The sequence below is a fragment of the Saimiri boliviensis genome, chromosome 9, assembly GCF_048565385.1.
Source record: "Saimiri boliviensis isolate mSaiBol1 chromosome 9, mSaiBol1.pri, whole genome shotgun sequence".
Taxonomy (NCBI): Eukaryota; Metazoa; Chordata; class Mammalia; order Primates; family Cebidae; genus Saimiri; species Saimiri boliviensis.
Genome location: NC_133457.1, coordinates 58177423 through 58197128, shown reverse-complemented (window position 1 = coordinate 58197128; position 19706 = coordinate 58177423). Strand labels below are relative to the sequence as shown.

Sequence of the window (19706 nt, the reverse complement as noted above, 5' to 3'; positions counted from 1 at the left end):
TACAGTCTTTGCAGTTAAACATGGCTTCCATCATTGACCACTGGACATCTCAGTCTTTTGTGGTGGTTCCATGCCTATGGTGGATTTGAGCACAGGTTCATTGGTCTGTAGTGGAGGTGATGGCTGCGTATGTTTGACTGACTTTTTCACTCTAAATGAGTTTTCTCTAGATGTGGTTGCTTCATATAACCATATAGATAAATACTGAGTTTGTAATTTAAATAGTTACATGTCCTCCAGGTAGGGGCCACCCAATATGTGGTATGTCTTCTGGTCCAGTCCTGGTCGTCCCAAAGATCTGCCATACAGATGGGCTGTTAGTGACAGCTCATGCGGTATGTTTAATCTTAGGGCAGTGCTCTCTGCAGTCAGAAGTTCCATCTGGAGTTCAGCCCATGGCACAGAGTGCCCACAGCTGTGGTCATCAGCCTTGCACCATCACTGGATGGCTGTAGCATTCCAAAGGCCCTGCCCATTCTGAGGTGGGTGGGCTCTTTTCTTCAGTGATGCTTTCTTGTCAGGTGGCCTATTTCATAGGTTTCACGTTTATTAAAACAGTTTTGAGCCAGGTGCGGTGGATCACACCTGTAATCCCAACACTTTGTGGGGCTGAGAGTAGATCGCCTGAGATTGGAGTTCAAGACCAGGCTGGCCAACATGGTGAAACCCCGTCTCTACATACAAAAAAATTAGCCAAGCACAGTGATGCATGCCTGTAATCCCAGCTCCTTGGGAGGCTGAGGCAGGAGAATTGCTTGAACCTGGGAAGTAGAGGTTGCAGTGAGCAGAGATCATGCCACTGCACTCCAGCCTGGGCAACAGAGCGAGACTCCATCTCAAAAACAAACAAAAAAAACAGCAGTTTTGGTAAAACAGTAGCAAAGACACTATTTCTGTCTACCACTTAGGCCCACCCAGAAGATGGCTAAAGGCTAAGGGGCTGGGTTTGGCCCTTAATTGGAATATCTATTTTCTTCTCTGGATGGGATGTTCAGGAGCTTGTCCCACCCATTTATGGAATTTAGTTCAGAATTGCAGGATGAGAATGTCAAGTTAAAGACCTTTTATGGGTGAGGCTCAATTATGCTGGCAGTTGCTTCTCGACAGCAGGAGGAAATCCTCACGTTCAAAAGCTCAAAGACCTAGAAGAAGTGGAGGAGTCTGGTTTGCCAAAGGCTCTAATTAACTGTGCTAGTCCTAGATCCCTGTAGTTCCTTAAGGTCTGAAGGAGATATAGGCTCTAGGTCAAGGCGTCTTTTATTGCTCTGTGGGCTGATAAGATTCTGTTGTTCAGGCCCTCATGCAAATGTGGCCACTTGTCTGATGACTTGGGGGATGGAAGCTGTAGGGATATTCCTAGGTTTGGGATGTGCTGTCCAGCAGCCAGCTTTGCTGTGGGGCCACTTCCTTCTTTTTTGGAGTTGGTGGCTATTACAAAGTTTGTTCTTATAATTGTGAAATAGCTATTCGAGCTGTGACACAGACCCCAAGATGATCACTTGAAAGGCAGAGCACTTGGATTTTGTCCTTGTTCAGGGCCCACTGGTCTTTCGTCAGTGATGCTTGGTGGCATGTAACGTCCTGAAAGCAGCTCTTTGTGCAGACATGATGGAAACGCCCGCCCGTACCCCACAGTTCACATTACACTGGGTCTGTCCAACCCGCTGATGCCGTGTCACTGGGAAATTCAGGGCAATGAAAGTGTGCTGTATGCTGTGCTGGTGAAAGCAAACTGACATTGCCCGCAGAGGGCTGTGAAACAATGCGAACCAAGTACCGGGTATATGATGGCAGCAAAACATTCGTTCACTTTTGTGACGTCAGCATGATGGAAACAAAAGGTGGCCACACTCTAGTTTCAAGCTTTTCTAATCCACAGTAGAGCTCCCAGCATCTATTTGACAGGGATATTCAGCTTAAAGAAAGCTCTGTAAGGCTGGGCACGGTGGCTTGCGCCTGTAATCACAGCACTTTGGGAAGCCGAGACAGGCGGATCATGAGGTCAGGTGTTGGAGACCATCCTGGCCAACATGGTGAAACTCCTTCTCTACTAAAAATACACAAAATAGCTGGGTGTGGTGGTGCGCACCTTTAATCCTAGCTACTCAGGAGACTGAGGCTAAAGACTCGCCTCAACCTGGGAGGCGAAGATTGCAGTGAGCCAAGATTGCGCCACTGCACTCCAGCATGGCAACAGTCAGGCTTCCGTCTCAAAAAAAAAGCTCTGTATAGCACTTCTGTCAGTATAAAACCTGTGTGAGGCTGGGCATGGTGGCTCACACCTGTAATCCCAGGACTTTGGGAGGCTGAGGTGGGCAGATCACCTGAGGTCAGGAGTTCCAGACCAGCCTGGCCAACATGGTGAAATCCCGTTTCTACTAAAAATACAAAAGATTAGCCAGGCGTGGTGGCGGGTGCCTGTAATCCTAGCTGCTTGGGAGGCTGAGGCAGGAGAATCACTTGAACCTGGGAGGGGAAGGTTGCAGTGAGCCGAGATTGCACCATTGCACCATTGCACTCCAGCTTGGGCAACAAGAGTGAAACTCCATCTCAAAACAAAACAAATACCTGTGTGAGAAGACCAAATACTTTTTCTTCTCCCAGGAAGAGGCATTGTTTCAAATGTTAATGGTTGGCAAGCTTTGCGAGTAAACACCATCCTTGGCTATGCATCTGACTGCTCCTGATACGAGTCACCACTGGGTGTCACAATAAATGTATCCGGTGAACAGGTTCTTGCAAAAGAGAAGTACAGTCCAGGCAAACACACACACACACACACACACACACACACACACACACACACACCCTCACAAAACCACAGCCAGTATGTAGTAAGTTTAGGAGTATTTGGGGCTTCCTCCTGGGTGGGAGTGAATCAGAATGGAACGCAGATCTAATTCTTGTCCCTCTGCTGTCTTTTGGCCCAGACTGAATTGTACTAGCTCAGACTTGGATCTTTGCTCCACAGGAGCTGTGACATCCGCTCCAGGTTTTGTATCAGGTCATCGGCTGTTCAGGGCACCCTTAGATCCCATAGCTAGTCCAGCTCTGCCTGCCTCTTTCATTCCATCCATACCTGGCTTTCAGTCATAACGTGTTAATGCAGGGCTTTTTCTGGGTTACTTTTTTTCTGACATGCAGTGGCCTCATTACTCACGGTTTGTATTTTGTAGGAAATCCACATCTTGTTGAAATGGCTCGCTTGTTTGAGAAGTTTAGTGGCTGAAGACTCAGTGTTGTCTCACCCATCCCTCTGGGGCCTTGAGGTCTTTCTCTCTCCAGTCCCCTGGCCAATCAGCCAAGCCATTCACCACTCCCTTGAGCCTGTATATTTTCTTTCCAGCAGATGATCAGATGCACTGCCCAGAGCTTTGCCCATAGGGAATGTTTTCCTTCCCTACTGTCTTTCAAGGCTAACCGGGAAATAAGGCTATTAGTGCAGCCAGCACACATTTTCAGCTTGTATCCACGTGGCCCACTGAGCCATCATCAGGAGCGAAACGGAAGGAGAGTGAGCCAATATGAGGATATTACTGAGTTAGCCACCACTGTGATTGGTTGCTCAGTCCCACAGGACTGTCCTCTGATAAGCTGTGTAAAATGTGCCTCTGATGGGCTGGTCCAGGAGAGGAGGAGGAAGAATGCGTGCACTGGTTCCTGTGTCCCATTGGCTGATATTCCCTCACAGGGATGAATTCCCCTGTGTGGCTGCTGAGCTGGTCCCATGCAGTGTCCACAGGAAAGCACTGAGGTGGCAGTTGAAGGCCATCTGTCAGGTTTTGCTGGCATGTCGTGGTCTCGGCCTTGCAGGGCTGGCACTGCAGTGGTGGCTGAATCAAGGAAGAGGTGAGGTCAAGAGGATGTAACATGTTGCATAATGGTTAAGTGCCTGGAGTCCTGAAAGATTACATACAGTGTGGTATCTTTTCCATTGAATTAAAAACTGGCAAGATCATAAGAAATGCATGGCCGGGCGCGGTGGCTCACGCCTATAATCCCAGCACTTTGGGAGGCCAAGGCGGGTGGATCACGAGGTCAAGAGATTGAGACCATCCTGGTCAACATGGTGAAACCCTGTCTCTACTAAAAATACAAAAGTTACCGGGGCATGGTGGCACATGCCTGTAGTCCCAGCTACTCGGGAGGCTGAGGCAGGAGAATTGCTTGAACCCAGGAGGTGGACCGAGATCGCGCCATTGCACTCCAGCCTGGGTAACAAGAGCGAAACTCCGTCTCAAAAAAAAAAAAAAAAAAAAAAAAAAGAAAGAAAAGAAATGCATATCCGTGATGAATCGAGGGTTTGGGAGGAAAAAGATGGGAGGGTGATGAGATGAAGCATATTGTTAGTTAAAAGTAGGTTGTCACAATTCTAGCTTCAGTGCTATTAAAAATAGGGAGGGAGGGAGAAAGGAGGCCATACATGGACCATGATCAGAGTGTAAGAGTGTTATGACTCATGATGGTTAATCTGTGTACCTGAGGTTCAAATAAAACGTGCAAGTGGATGCTTCTAATGTGAACCCTGCCTGCATTCATTCAAGCGAACCTGGCTTTCTAGAGGCGTGGCTCTCCGCCGAGGGATGCGGCAGCTATGCTTCCCGCTGGCCGCGAGGGGGCGCACGCGGCTAAGAACGGGCACGTAGCCCGCGGGCTCTTGCACCTGCGGTGGGTTTTGTTTTCGCTACAGGAGAGCTGTGTCCAGCTGGGAGGAGTGGCAGCAGGTACAGCTGTTGGCCGGGGACACCGGGGGCTCCCTGGGGAGGGCCTCCGCCCAGCGCGCTGCCTCTGGGTTCGGGAGGAAGCATCTGCTAGACCCGCGGGGCCTCGACTTCCGCGAAAACTGCCAAGATCTTGGGGCAGGCGCGTTCGGGCCTTCCCGGGCAGGATCGCACCCTGGGGCCCTCTGCGGCAGCTAGCACCCAGCAGGTGTGTTTGACCCGAAGTGTATCTCTGAAAAGTTGTTTGGCAACATTGAAAAATCGGGAAATGTTTAGCTTGAAAATTCAGATGACATTTCTCAGGGTCACTTGGGGCATGTGGCAGCACTTGGCCAGCGGCTGCTCCACGCGCCCCCCTGCCCCGCTGATGAGGTTTGTCAGTTTGGGTTAGATCAGTATTCAGTGTGACCGTTCTGGCTGTTACCACTATTGACAACTGAGCCGGTGGCACACTTCATGCTGTGCTAACATTGCCTTTTTTTTTTTTTTTTTTTTTTGAGACGGAGTTTCACTCTTGTTACCCAGGCTGGAGTGCAATGGCATGATCTTGGCTCACCACAACCTCCGCCTCCTGGGTTCAAGCAATTCTCCTGCTTCAGCCTCCTGAGTAGCTGGGATTACAGGCACACGCCACCATACCCAGCTAATTTTTTGTATTTTTAGTAGAGACAGGGTTTCACCATGTTGACCAGGATGGTCTCGATCTCTTGACCTCGTGATCCACCCGCCTCGGCCTCCCAAAGTGCTGGGATTACAGGCTTGAGCCACCGCGCCCGGCCTTAACATTGCCTTTTTTGCACAACTCTACGGGACTATTAATTATGGTCTCTTTTATGTTGTCTTTTTATGTACATAGGATATGGCAATAAAACCCCAACAATCCACCGGTTGTCTCCCTGGCCCTCCTCCAACCTGGGCCCTTTTCATCCACCTGGTGCCCAGCGGCCCCTAGCATCTCCCTTTATCTCAGTGGTTTCCACACTTTTTTAAAAGCAGAGACATCCCCCTTTTCAATCTAAATATACATGAAACTCCATTATATAAAACGGGAAATGTGGTATGAATATCAATGACTAGTTTTCATTTATAACATTGACTTATAAAGTCATTGCCTAAGAACAATGGGATTACTTTGGAAAGCCCAGAATTTGGATAAGTAAGGACATTACTGCGGGTGCCGCTGGGCGCTGGGCTTCGTTCCGCTGCTGCATCTAGGGACGGAGAAGCCCAGGCTTGCCCGGAGAGGCCGTGGCACGGTTTTTAGCCTTCCACTGGTGGCGGCTGCACGAGGTGAATTACCCTGTGCAGGGGCACGGAAGCCCAGGGGCTCCCAGTGTCCCTGTTTGCTATTGAAGGCTGGAGAGTGTTTTAAGTGTTTGCAGATATTTTACCCATAAAATCGGGTGTCTGTGAGTCTGAAGCATCTCTGAGAGTTCACAGGATGCAGTTCAGAAGCTGCCACAAAGGAGGGAAGTGGTGGTTGCTGAGGAGGGGCCCGAAGACCTGCTGTGTTTTCATGGCAACAGGAGTTTGCTTTTCTTGCTAGTGAATAGGCCTGCAGGTGGGTGGTGGGCGGCTCTGGGTCTGTCTTCCCCAACGTGGGGCCTCTTCTCAGCACAGGGCTGTCGCAGAGGGGCCCCCTCAGGAGCACACCTGTTCCCCCTCTGGGCCTGTCTGCAGACACCCAGCTCTGGCCCTTCCCTGCCATCCCAGCAGCCCCCAGTCGGGTGGTCCCAGGCCATGCCCAGAAGACAGCCAGGCCTGGGCTCACACCCAGCTCCATCACTAACCTCCCTTCCATTTGGCTTTCTCCTTGGGTATCCCCACTACACTGTCCTCAAAGATAGGTGGTTCTGTCGCCACAGGCCCCCCATTACAGAAAACCCCACAGGTGCCGTGGTGGTCCAGAGCCTTGCTGAGCTACAGTTTTCTGCCACTCTTGTGGCAGAGGCTTGCCAGAGGGACCTTCCTCCCTCCCTCCCTGAGAGCAAAGCCAGGTGGAGGGAGACTCTGCCAGGGAACTGGCTGCTTGTGGTGGGGGATATGGGCAGACCACAGTCGGCCTCATCTCCCAGTGCCCCTTGTGGTGACAGGTGCCAACACCCTTTCCTGGGGCCTCAGGCTGCCATGATGGCTCCCGGGCTCCCTGCCCCTCCCCCATGGGCCCATCCTTCTCTCAGGTCTTCGCTTGGACCTGCCTGCCTGGCTGTGACTGCTCTGGGAGCAGGGGTGGTGGGTTTGGGTTCCATAAGGTCCCCGGGTTGAACAGCTGCCAGAGAGCCTGGATTAGAGAAGACAAATGTACCCCACAGCTGTGTTCCCAGGGCCCATAATGCTTAGCTGTTAGAACATGGGGTGGCCGCTTTTGGGCTGTGGATTTCTGTATTGGGTTGGAGTAAGTTTTGCTCTTTTAGCTACTGAGGTGCCTATACAAAATCCTGAATTGCTTTTTTTTTTTTTTTTTTTTGACAGAGTGTTGCTCTGTCGCCCAGGCTGGAGTGCAGTGGCATGATCTCAGCTCACTGCAACCTCCACCTCCCAGGTTCAAGCAATTCTTGTGCCTCAACCTTCCAAGTAGCTGGGACTACAGGTGCCCGCCACCATGCCAAGCTAATATTTGTATTTTTAGTAGAGATGGGGTTTCACCATGTTGGCCAGGCTGGTCTTGAACTCCTGACCTCAGGTGATCTGTTTGCCTCAGTCTCCCAGAGTGCTGGGATTACAGGTGTGAGCCACTGAACCTGGTCCTGAATGGCTTTTCAAAAAAATATGGTAAAAAGAAAAATAAAATTTACCATTGTAAATAGAATTTCCACCTTTGGAGTGTAGAGTTCAGCAGCATTAAGTGCATTCGTTCACTGGCGTGCAGCCCTTGGGACCACCCCTCTCCAGCACTTCTCACCTTCCCATACCGAAACTGTACCTGTTCAATCATAACTCCCCAGGCCCCCTCCCCCAGCCCCTGGCAACCAGCCTTCTAGTTTTTGTCTCCATGGTCTTGGCCACCCTGGGTATCTCCTGTCGGTGGAATCAGGCAGTATGCGTCTGTCCACGCCTGGCTTCTTCACTTGACATCATGTCCTCAGGTTTCCTCTGCGTTGTAGCATGTGCCAGAACTTACTTCCTCTTTAAGGCTGTCTGTATTGCTTTTGACTACTGCTTTATGGTTTACACGAACAGTACAAAATATGGAAATCCTGAGATCAGTGTCTTCTTAAACCACTCTTCTTACCTCCAGCGGGGCACACTCAAGGGTCCCCAGGCAGCATCAAGCGGCCCCTCCATTTCTGCAGCTGCTCCTCCCTGGGGCAGCAGGAGTACAGTCACCTTCCTTCCAGGGAGCTCCCTCTTCCTAGTTCACGAAACTGCCGAATCTGGCCTCCTTGCAGGCCAGAGACTATGGATCCAGGGACTATGCTGCTCCCACACATTCTGCTCTGAGTCCCCACGGTGCCCAGAGGGGCAAGGGGCTCTGAGGGCTGAAGCCAGAACACGGGAAGGGTCAGGAATTTGAAAATGCCAAGACAGGAGGGAATGGAGGTGCCATACACACACACACACACACACACACACACACACACACACACACGCACACACACACACACGTACATGCACATACATATATGTTATTGCATTTTAGGTTTGGGGTACATGTGAAGAACATGCAAGATTGTTGCATAGGTACATACATGTCAATGTGGTGTGCTGCCTTCCTTTTTTTTTTTAAATCAACTTTTAAGTTCCAGGGTACGTGTGCAGGATGTACGTAGGTAAACGTGTGTTACACAGGTAAACGTATGCCATGGTGGTTTGCTGGACAGATCAACCCATCACCTAGGTATTAAGCCCAACACTCATTGGATACTTTTTTTTGAGATGGAGTTTAACTCTTGCTGCCCAGGCTGGAATGCAATGATGGCGTAATCTTGGCTCACTGCAACCTCTGCCTCCCGAGTTCAAGTGATTCTTCTGCCTCAGCCTCCCAAATAGCTGGGATTACAGGCATGTGCCACCATGACCGGCTAACTTTTTTGTATTTAGTAGAGACGGGGTTTCACCATGTTACTCAGGCTGGTCTGGAACTCCTGACCTCAGGTGATCCACCCGCTTCGGCCTCGAAAAGTGCTGGGATTACAGGAGTGAGCCACCGCGCCTGGCTCATTAGCTACTTCTTAGAAGGAGTCTTCCTCCAGTGCAGCTGTGGGTCCAGCGAGAAGTAGGGTTTACTTCAGGCACCCACCAACTGACACCATTTCCTATCTCCTTCCTCCTTTGGCGAAATCAGCCTCGGAGTTGCACCCACCCCAGAGCGTCTTTGATTCCAGCGCCTCACGCATGTTGCAGCGCCACACACACACTGGGGCTCGGTTACAAAGCAGGCGATTCTATTTCAGTTGGTCTTCCTGGGGCCTGGGATCCTGCTCTTCTAACTAGCTGCCAGGTGATACCCAGTTTGTGGGCAAGGCTCAGGAATTCCTGGCTCCCGTTTCAGACCTTCTGCATCTCAATTTCTTGGAGGAAGGCTGGTTGCTCCCCAGGGCGTGCTGCACGGTGATGAGTTAATGGCTGGGTTTAGAGACTGGTCTTCCCTGGGGCAGCTGAATGGCACTGTCCTCCTGGCTTATTCACTCCCTAGGGTTGAAGCTGCACCCAGGGGCAGTGAGTCACCATAGGGAAACCAGAGGGTCTCCTCCTCCCTGCCGTCAATGGCATCTTCAACTGCTAGTGGAGAGCCGCTGTATGCAGAGGGCGGGCACCAAGATGAGGAGGGCTCAACGGTGCTGGCCCTGCTTCCAGAAAGTCCCCAAGTGGCGGGGGCGCCACCAGGGCTAAAAGAGCTAGAGGAGCAGAGGATCTGAAGGTCATTGTCATACTTCAAAAGTGAAAAGCCAGTGTCCCCTTCGCCAGGTTAGGGGAGGTTAGTGGGCCTCTGGCAGGGAGGACCCCCATGGCTCAGCTCAGAGCCGGCTGCTGGGGCTGTGTTACCCCACCCAGTTCCCACGGGCATCTCATCATGTCCCCTGTCCATCAAGGGCCCCAGCGCCCGGCTGAAAACTGCCCTCAGCTTCCAATCTTGACTTTAACAAAATTCAGGGTCCAGGAAACTAACAGTAAATTATGTTCTCTGGCTCCCTGGTGCCCGGGTGAGTCAATCACTTTCTCAGCATTTGCCTGCTTTCCTGTCATTCTGGTACCTCTGGGGATGAAGACTAGAAAGACAGCGATGACATAAGCATGCTGCTATGTTGCTGAATTCCGGGAAGGTCACAGACAGGCAGGATGGGCTTATTCTGGGGAACGAAGGTTCAGCGGGATGGCCCATGCCACGTCGGGGGCTAGGCAGTGGCAGAGCTGGGCTCAGCCCTACATCTGCTGCTCCCAATCTGACTCTAGCTCTTTGCTTAACCATTTACTCCCAGGTGCTGAGGATGTGGCCACTTAGAAGGGACGGTTTTACCAGACAGTTTTTTGGGAGGCCACAGAAACCCCGGTTTCTAAAAAGGTCCTTTGGCCTCAAACAGCCACCCCTCATCCAAGCCGCTGGTGGCACGGTCTGCTGCTCGCGGTCTGTGGAGGCCTCGCCTGGCTCTGCGTTTTGCTTTCCTTCCTCACTGAGCAGACTCTGGCTCCTGCGACTACCCCTCTCACTGTCCCCCACCTTTGCCCTCTTAGGGGGAGGCTCGAATGGTCAAACCCGGATCCTGCTTGCTTGGCGAGGTCCGCATTGTCACTGCACAGGCAGGCGGCTCCCAGACCCACTGCCTCACCTGGACCATGCCCTCCTCAGCTGAGGCTCCTCCATCCCATTGCCCCTGAGGAGCTGACCATGCCAGGGTCAGCTCAGCTATGTTTCCGTTCCAGCCCAGCTGGTACCCAGGGTCCCCTCCCATTGGCAGCACTGGGGTTCAGATACACCACTGGTGCTACTTCCTTAGATCATCCCAGACAGAGCCACTTGCCCCGAGCTGGCCAGCAGCCACAAGCGCAAAGCCCACGGGGGTGCTTCCATTCCCAGCAACACTCAGCAGAGGCACGGACGGGACCAGCAGTCAGGCAGACCTAGATCCTGAGCCCGGCTCCCCACGGGCTTTCCCTGTGCCTTGGGATGGGAGCCCCGATTTCACTTCTAAAAATGTGGTCCTATAACTGCCCTCTTGTGGTCACTCTAATTGCTGTTACCTGCGGTCGTGAATGCAGGTCCTTGCACACGGGCTGCCCAAACGTTCCGACCCTCCCTTTTCTAGCCAACTGAGCAGCCGAAGACAGGGAGGCAGCCCATTGAGGACAAGATAATCCATCATCATAGTAACTAACACAACACTCAGCTTCCTCCAAAGCTTGTTCCAAAATGAGAAGATTGGTGTTGCAGGAGGATGTCAATGTAATGAGAACCTGCAGATGTTTACCTAAAACTCAGCCCTGCTCCACCGTCCCCCAAGATGGAGAGAAAACCTGAAGTCCAGCAGTTCAGCAAGGGGCACACACAGCATGAGTGGAGGGCCAGGGCCAGGCAAGCTGCAGCGGAAACTGCTCAGGCCAGGTTTTGCAGTCTTCTCGTTCAATGAGAAATCCCTGTGCAACTGGCCAAGTCAGTATTTTATTAAAAAACACACAAACACATGCACAATGGTCACAGAGGCAGAGACGGAGAGGAGACGTGAGGTCTCCTTGGGCACAGGCTGACCACATAGTGTTTCTACAGGCACGCCTCGCTTCAGGAAAGTGGGTATCTCTAAGACCGACTGACAACCAGATAAATTAGGAGGGGGCTTTGTATCTTAAGGCTTCACTCCCCTGAGAAGTGAGAAGTAGAAGGGATTTGGGCAGGGATATTCACAATCCCCTCCAGCTGTGCTAAGTGGGGTGTGTCAGTACCTGAGGTGGTTCTAGAAGCAGGAAGGCCGAAAACAGAATTCCCTGGAGGCTACTTGCCTTTCCCAGAAGGGAAAGGCGCTCAGGGAGCTGGCTTCCTGGGAAAGCAGGAAGAGGGTGCAGGCCTTTCCTGGTGCCCACCAGCCTGGCAGGACTTTGGCACAGGAACACAGGTCCAGAGGCCTCGCCTGGGGCACATGTCCTCCTCTCTGCAAAGCTCCTGAGGGGCCAAGGGGCTGTGGCCTCGTCAGACGGCTGCATCTTGGGAAGGAAATGGCAGTCAGGACAGCTTGCCACGGGCGGGGCCCCCCACAAGCCACACTCCGCAGGCTTGCCTTCAACTTCTGCTCTGGGGAGGACTTGTGTCTTCCACCCAGCGCCAACTGTCACCGAGATTATTTTTTTTGGCGGGGGGCTGGGGGCGGCGGGGACGGCGGGAGGCGGTGGTGGGGGGACGGAGTCTCGCTCTGTCGCCCAGGCCGGAGTGCAGTGGCGCAATCTCAGCTCACCACAACCTCCGCCTCCTGGGTTCAGGCAATTCTCCTGCCTCAGCCTCCTGAGAAGCTGGGATTACAGGCACGCGCCACCATACCCAGCTAATTTTTTGTATTTTTAGTAGAGACGGGGTTTCACCATGTTGACCAGGATCTCGATCTCTTGACCTCATGATCCTCCCGCCTCGGCCTCCCAAAGTGCTGGGATTACAGGCTTGAGCCACCGCGTCCAGCCCTCTAGACAATTCTTATGAGTGGAATTCTGCGCTACATGGGCTTAGTGTAGGATTCCATGAGTAATGTCCTCAAATGGGAGGCGAGTTAAATAAACTGCGCAGTCATGCCATGGGCTTAATGCTGCAACCCACGCAGCCGCTGAGAATTCCTAATGATGCTGGGAAAATGGGAGCTAGGTGGCTAAGCAGGAGGAAAGAACAGGTGATGAAATAGCAAAATAAATCAAGTTTGATCCTTTTAAGAAAAGCAACAGATATGAAAAAAGAAAATACTGGAAGGATAGACACTCAGTGCTACCTCTGGGTAGTGTGGTGACAGATGGTTTTTATTTTTTTTTAGAGACAGAGCCTCACTGTGTTGCTCAGGTTGGTCTTGAACTCTTGGTCTCAAGTGATCCTCTTGTCTCAGCCACCTGAGTAGCTGGGACTATAGAGGTACACACCGCTGTCCCTGGCTCAGATGGTTTCTACTAAAAATATTTTCCCACATTTTATCTGTGTCATTAGGAAACTTAAGAAAAAGTAGGCTGGCTGGGCACGGTGATTCATATCTATAGTCTCAGTAATTTGAGAGGCCGAGGTGGAAGGACTGCTTGAGTCCAGGAGTTCTAGACCAGCCTGGGCAACACGGTGAGACTATATCTCTTAAAAAAAAAAATTGAAATTAGGCATGGTGGTGCATGCCTATAGTCCCAGGTACTCAGGAGGCTGAGGTTGGAGGATCACTTGAGCCTGAAAGGTGGAAGCTGCAGTGAGCTGTGATCGTATCACTATACCAGCTTGGACAACAGGGCAAAACCCAATCTCAAAAAAAAAAAAAAAAAGTATAGTAAAGTAAAGAAAGGGAGCGGGCTGGGCACAGTGTCTCGCACCTGTAATCCCAGAACTTTGGGAAGCCGAGGTGGGTGGATCATGAGGTCAGGAGTTGAAGGCCAGCCTGGCCAACATGGTGAAACCCTGTCTCTACTAAAAATACAAAAAATTAGCTGGGTGTGGTGGTGGGCGCCTGTAATCCCAGCTACTCAGGAGGCTGAGGCAGAGAATTGTTTGAACCCAGGAGGTGGAGGTTGCAGTGAGCCAAGATTGCGCCTCTGCACTCCAGCCTGGGCAACAGAGCGAGACTCTATCCAAAAAAAAAAAAAAAAAAAAAAAAAAAAAAAAAAGACACCGGGCGTGGTGGCTCTTGCCTGTAATCCCAGCACTTTAGGAGGCCCAGGTGGGTGGATCACCTGAGGTCAGGAGTTCAAGACCAGCCTCTACTAAATACAAAAAATTATCTGGGCATGGTGGCACACACCTGTAGTCCCAGCTACGTGGGAGGCTGAGGCAGGGGAATCACTTGACCTGGGAGACAGAGATTGCAGTGAGCCAAGATCATGCCACTGCACTCCATCCTGGGCAACAGAGCGAGACTCCGTCTCAAAAAAACAAAAAAAGCAAGCAAGAGAAAAAAAATTCGGCCACCTGAGGCTGAAGTGTTAGGGCATCCTTGTACATGTGGAGATGGGAATGTGAGCAGAGGTTCTGGGGTGACATCTCCCCTCTACCACCCCCTGCGCTCCAATACTACTTCTAAAGTCCCCTTGGGACACCCTTCTCAATAGCAGGGTTCGTCCCTACGGTTGAAGTCAAAAACAAGCCGCCCCCCCGTTCTTGAGAGCCTCTGTGCACAGATGACCAGAACTCACCTGTGGACTGGGTTACACAGGAGACCTTGTAGGACAGCCACATGCTTGCCATGCAGAGGAAGGTGGCCATGAAACCAAAGATCTGCAGTGGAGAGAGGGGAGAGGACGTTTACGGCCATAGGGCCAATTCCTTGGGCAATCCTGCCTGCTTCTCATCTCTGCTTGTTCCCTTTACGTCTCTGGCCAGAAAGGAGCTTGGACAGTCATCTAACCCAACCACCTTGTCCTTGATCGGGTACAGAGAGGAAGCCCAGAGAGGCCCAGCCGCTGGCCCTGGTCCCCCAGGTTGGGCCAGGTCAGGGCTGGCAGCCAGGCCTCTCCATCTTCACTCCTGGCAGCTCCAGGGCCTGGTTTGGGTTTCCATTTACAAGCGAGCTGGGGCTAAGCCAATGGGCTTTGATTATCTTGGACAAGTAGAGAAGAAAAGGGTGAAATTTTAATTTGGGTTTAGAAAATCCGAACGTTTCCATGGTTCGTGGTGCGGTGGTGGTGTTTGCATTTCATTTGCGATGGCTTTCTGTTCTGTTCTGGCTCGATAGCCGTGGTAAGAGCCAGAAGCCGAGGCCTTTACATCTAGGTTTATGTTTGTACGTATTAAACAATATTAGACTAAACGAAATCAAGGCAGCACCCTTTCCCCTTCTCGGTGTCCATCCAGCACTCAGGTGTGAAGAAGGCTGACCTAGCCCAGCCCCCTCACTTGTAGATGAGGATTCAGGTGCGAGGAGAGGCAGGTAGCTTCTTTCAGAATCACCGGGCTTTGAAGCCTGCAGGCGTTTGCCTTACTTGTGAATAACACTGACAGCTGCATGGTGAAAACTTACTGACCACTTAGAACAGAGCCGCCAGGGCGCTAGGCCCTGGGGGTGTGTCGATTCCTTTAACCCTCACAGCTCTGCTGGCTGGGTGCTAGGATTACCCGCCCCTGCTCCTCCATTTCACAGCTAAAGAAATAGAGGTGCAGGAGGTCAACTCTTTTGCCAAAGGCCACAGAGCCAGCAAGGGCCAGCTATGGGATGGGAGCCCAGGGAGCCTGGCTCCAGAGTCCATGCTTTGCCATACGGGTGCCTAGGTGTCCTCAGAGCCACACAGCAGCGTCTGGCTCACTACACTGCCACTGGTGTCCGGTGAGAATGACGAGGGGCAGCCAGCTAAGGGTAGGATTTTCAACAAGGTTTGGTTTTCTTTTCAAGCCCAGCTGCTGCTTTGCATAAACAGCTGCCCCCACCAGCACACACCCACTGCTTCCCCGGGTTCCTTTCCCTGGGCTCCTTTTGTACCAATTGTCTGCAGCACATAATTAGCCCATTAGAGCCTGTCCCGGCCTCTCATTGTTCTGCACAATTAGCACTTTATATATCATCCCGGCCCCCAACTGTCTGCGCTGCATAATTGAACAGTTTATTATATCGATACAGAATGCTATTCTAGACTACAGTGCCTTGTTTGCTAATTGTTTCATGTGTCTTGTCTCCTAAGCTAGATGACCACTTTCTTATAAGCAGGGGCCATATTTTAAAAATTTCTTCTAACTTCCCCACAGCCCAGGTTTGGTCCCAGGCACACAGACAGCATAGGATGAATGTTAGCTATAGAGGTTCCAGGGCTGAGCGGATTCCCAAACACAGTGGGAATGTCCCCATGCGGGCCCTAAAACACAGTGGGCACAGGCCTCTTCCACCAGCCTGCTCTGTACTGGGCAGGCGTTAGCTGCAGGGACAACCATCCCTCTCCTCAGCGATGGCAGAGAAAGGGGTAGAGGGGTCGGAGGGCGGGCTGTGGAAGGGCTACACAGAGCGTAAGTGTTGGGAGTTTTAGCCAATCTACAGCGACCTTCTGCCCCCATGCTGACCTTCAGAGGTGAAACTCCATCCCTCAGTGGAATTCCAGGAGCCAACCCACTCCCAGACCGAAGTCTGGAAGATTTTGGTAATAAGCGTAAATGAAGTACTGTGAGTATCACATACTGTGAGAGCTTTTCCTTTTCTCTTTTTAAGACATTGGGTCTCATTACATCACCCAGGCCAGGCTGGAACTCCTGGGCACACGCATTCCTCCCGAGCTCCTGGGGCTACAGATGCATGCTACCACATCTGGCTTGAGAGAGCTTTTCTTAAAACTCATTTTTAAAATCTTATCTGCTCATCAGTGAAGCAAATCAGTATTGGCCCACAGGCCAACAGTTAGCTCAATCAGCAATCAGATGACAGGAATCTATGAATCTTCAAAAAAAACAGTACATATGTCTGTATGTATATAAACGTATATATGTATGTATGTATCTCACAGCACTGTATTTTTGTATATTTCCATCTACTTCTATTTATGGCCAGCAAATGATCAATTTTTGCCTGAAAGATACAGGAGGATTATTTCCTGGCCTGAATCCTCTTAAAAATCAGGAATGGCAAATCCCAGACTCACCGCAGATATCTCTAATTGATCACAGTGCATTCCCCTCTGGGCCCAAAAGAGGCCACAGAATCTGTCTCTGCATAGGGCTGAGGCAGCCAACGAACAAATGATCAGAGTGGGTGTGTGAATTAAAACCTGCCTGGTCCCCTGATTGCAGTAGTGGCTGTAAAAGAGTAAGGCCAGGCTGCTGGGGCTGGGGATTTGCCGGCAGCCCTGACACTCCACCTTCTGGGACTGTGAGCCTCTGCTCACCGCTCTTTGGAGAGAGCTGATGGCTGGATGAAGGTAGGTGTTGACGATTCTGTGAAAGGAATGCTCCGGAAACCAACCCCTTTTCTTCCCCCATCAGGAAGAAAATGAGCATTTTAAATATGAATTCATTCCTAAAGGCTCCCCAAAACGTCCTCACCGCTCCGGCTACCAGTCCGCTCTGGCTGTAACTCTTGGAAGCTGCCACGATGGAGGCGATGAGGAGGAGCAGGGTACCGATTAAATAGTGCAGAAGTTCCTGGGGGCAGAAACAAAGCAAAGAAGTGGGTAGGGGGGTCCGTTCCTGGTTGGGGAAGAGAGGAAAAGAAAGGGAGAGAGTGACGCGTCCTCTACTCCCTCGCAACGCGCAGATGGGATGAGAGTGCAGTTCGCAGGCAGCCGGCGTGGGGGCTGACCAGGAAGAGGCCGAGCAAGACAGAGGTGATGCTGGGCAGGCAGGAAGGGAAGAGGATGGAGAAAGGAAGCTTCTCGTGTGAGCAGGGATAGCCACTAGCACGCCGCCACTCCTGAGAGCAGTCTGCGGACAGGGCTTGACCTCTGGCTAAAGCTACAAACAGCAGACGAGCTTCTTGGAACTTCCAGGTTGGAGAGTTAAACAAAGCTCCAGCTCTCAGAAGCAAAGTGCCTTAAAGAGATGTGTGCCCTCCTCTTCCGCTTCAGAAATTGTTCTGGGCTAACAATGTGTTGGTCTTGTGTGGCTGACCGGAGCATCTGCCTGCTCTGTGAACGGCCCCGAGTGTGGACTTGAGAGGCATTCACCCGTCAGACTCAGACTAGCACGAGGTCAATGCACCTGTGTGAAGAGCCCGTGGACGTGTGGTGCCGTGGCTTCTCCTGAGCCTTCCTGCCTTCTTTTCTTCTTCTTGTTCCCTCTTCTCATCTCCAGAAGAGTGCCCTCTGGCCAAGCTCTGCCAATGAATCCACTGGCAGGACTGGCTTCACCTTTGCTTCTCGCCTTGGCGCGTGGGTCGTGCATTTCCACCCATTCACTCATCATGATGAACCAGCATCCTTGCAGGCCCTGGATGAGACTGGGCTTTCCAGTGGCGGGGGAAAGCTTCCACCTCACCTTTCCTCTTTCCCATTAAACACCAGATCAGAGAAGAACTGAGGCTGGACCACTTCCAGGGCTTACTCTGAATCCAGAGGGCATCCATTCTCAGCTGTCTTCAATGAGAATTTAGAAATCATTCCTTCCTGAAGTTCTGTCCCTTGGGGACAGTAATTACATTTTGGAAAAGCATTCTAATTTAAAGCTGTGGCTCCTCTCAAAGCGATGTAAAGTCAAAGACCCTGGTCTCTCCCTTAGTGACTAGCAAGGAATATCACAAGATAGATCACAGAGATTTTAACTAAAGGGCAGATGAGGAACTGCAATTTCCCTACCTCCAGGATTCTCACCGATTAAGAAAGGAGAGGAGTATGACATGGGACAGAGGAAACCAACTTGAGAGAATCCTAACTGGAAGTATCTAAATACTTTCTCAGCCAAAAATGTGTGGCTGAGTTTGTCCTTCCAGCTTTCATTCCCCACACAGCCCACTCTTGGGCTTGTCCCTGAGCTTTTGTTCTCTCCTTTGCCTGCTCAGTATCAGCATCAGGGAAGCCCAAAGGAATCTGTTCTCAAAAGAAGCAGAAAAAAATGCTATAACTTTGAAAGGGGCCTTAGAACTTAGAAATAAAGGCCGGGCGCGGTGGCTCAAGCCTGTAATCCCAGCACTTTGGGAGGCCGAGGCGGGTGGATCACAAGGTCGAGAGATCGAGACCAACCTGGTCAACATGGTGAAACCCCGTCTCTACTAAAAATACAAAAAATTAGCTGGGCATGGTGGCGCGTGCCTGTAATCCCAGCTACTCAGGAGGCTGAGGCAGGAGAATTGCCTGAACCCAGGAGGCGGAGGTTGCGGTGAGCCGAGATCGTGCCATTGCACTCCAGCCTGGGTAACAAGAGCGAAACTCCGTCTCAAAAAAAAAAAAAAAAAAAAAGAACTTAGAAATAAAAAAAAAATTCTCTCAAAATAACAGTGGGTAATAATGTTAAATGTGAACAATTACTCTAATCAAGATGCAGAGGTGGTCAGGTCGGATTAAAAAACAAGCAAAACAAATAACTACAGTATGTAATGTCTATGGGAGAGAGACTTTATATTCAAAGCTAAGGATATGGCATGCAAATAGCAAGCAAAAGCAAGCCAGGGTGTCTATACCTAGTATCAGACAAAATAGAGTCAGACACAAAAAAAGTTACTAGAAATAAAGAGGGATGTTTTCTAATAATGAAAAGCTGAATCCATAAGGAAGATACAACAATCATAAACGTACATGCACCTAATAAAAGAGTCAAAATACATGAAGAAACAAATGATAAAATGAAGGAGAAAAACAGACAATTCAAAAATAATAGTTGGAGAACTCAATATCCGTACTTTCATCAATGTATAGAACAACCAGGTAGAAGGTCAACAAGGAAATAGAAGATTCAAACAACACCATAAAATGACTAGACCTAAAAATCTTCTATAAAAACTCTATCCAGGCCGGGCACGGTGGCTCACGCCTGTAATCCTAGCACTTTGGGAGGCCGAGGTGGGTGGATCACCTGAGGTCAGGAGTTCAAGACCAGCCTGGCCATCATGGTGAAACCCCATCTTTAAAAAAAAACAAAAACAAAAAACTATCCACCAAAAGTATAATATACAAATATACAATGTATAAAAGTACATTATTCTCAAATGCACATAGAACACTGTCCAGGTTAGACCAGATATTTGACTACAAAACAAACTTCAATAAAGGTAGAAGGATTACAAAATATGTTTCCTGAACATAATGGAATCAAATTAGAAATCAAGAGCAGAGAGAAATTAGGTAAATACACAATCATGTAGAGATGAAACAACTTATTCCCAAATAATGAATGGCTCAAAGAAAAAAATCACAAGAGAAATTAGAAAATATCTGGAGATGAATGAAAATAAAGACACAATATACCAAAATTATGGAATACTA

At 50.4% G+C, this 19706-nt stretch overlaps 1 protein-coding gene across 4 annotated transcripts in view; it reads right to left on the bottom strand.

The window, feature by feature from the left end:
• Nucleotides 1-1810: 1810 nt before the first annotated feature.
• CMTM7 (CKLF like MARVEL transmembrane domain containing 7) overlaps nucleotides 1811-19706 on the bottom strand; it is a 79058-nt gene continuing 61162 nt past the window's right edge. The window contains exons 3-5 of one of the 4 annotated variants that reach the window (XM_039462003.2): nucleotides 16837-16935; nucleotides 14013-14094; nucleotides 1811-11849 (exon numbers count right to left, since the gene is read on the bottom strand). In XM_039462003.2, the coding sequence (XP_039317937.1) occupies nucleotides 11842-11849; nucleotides 14013-14094; nucleotides 16837-16935 (189 nt within the window). In that variant the 3' untranslated portion in view covers nucleotides 1811-11841. Of the gene's footprint in view, nucleotides 11856-14012; nucleotides 14095-14407; nucleotides 16936-19706 lie in introns of those variants that run through there. The other 3 variants (XM_039462001.2, XM_039462004.2, XM_074405925.1) reach the window with 3 other exon arrangements.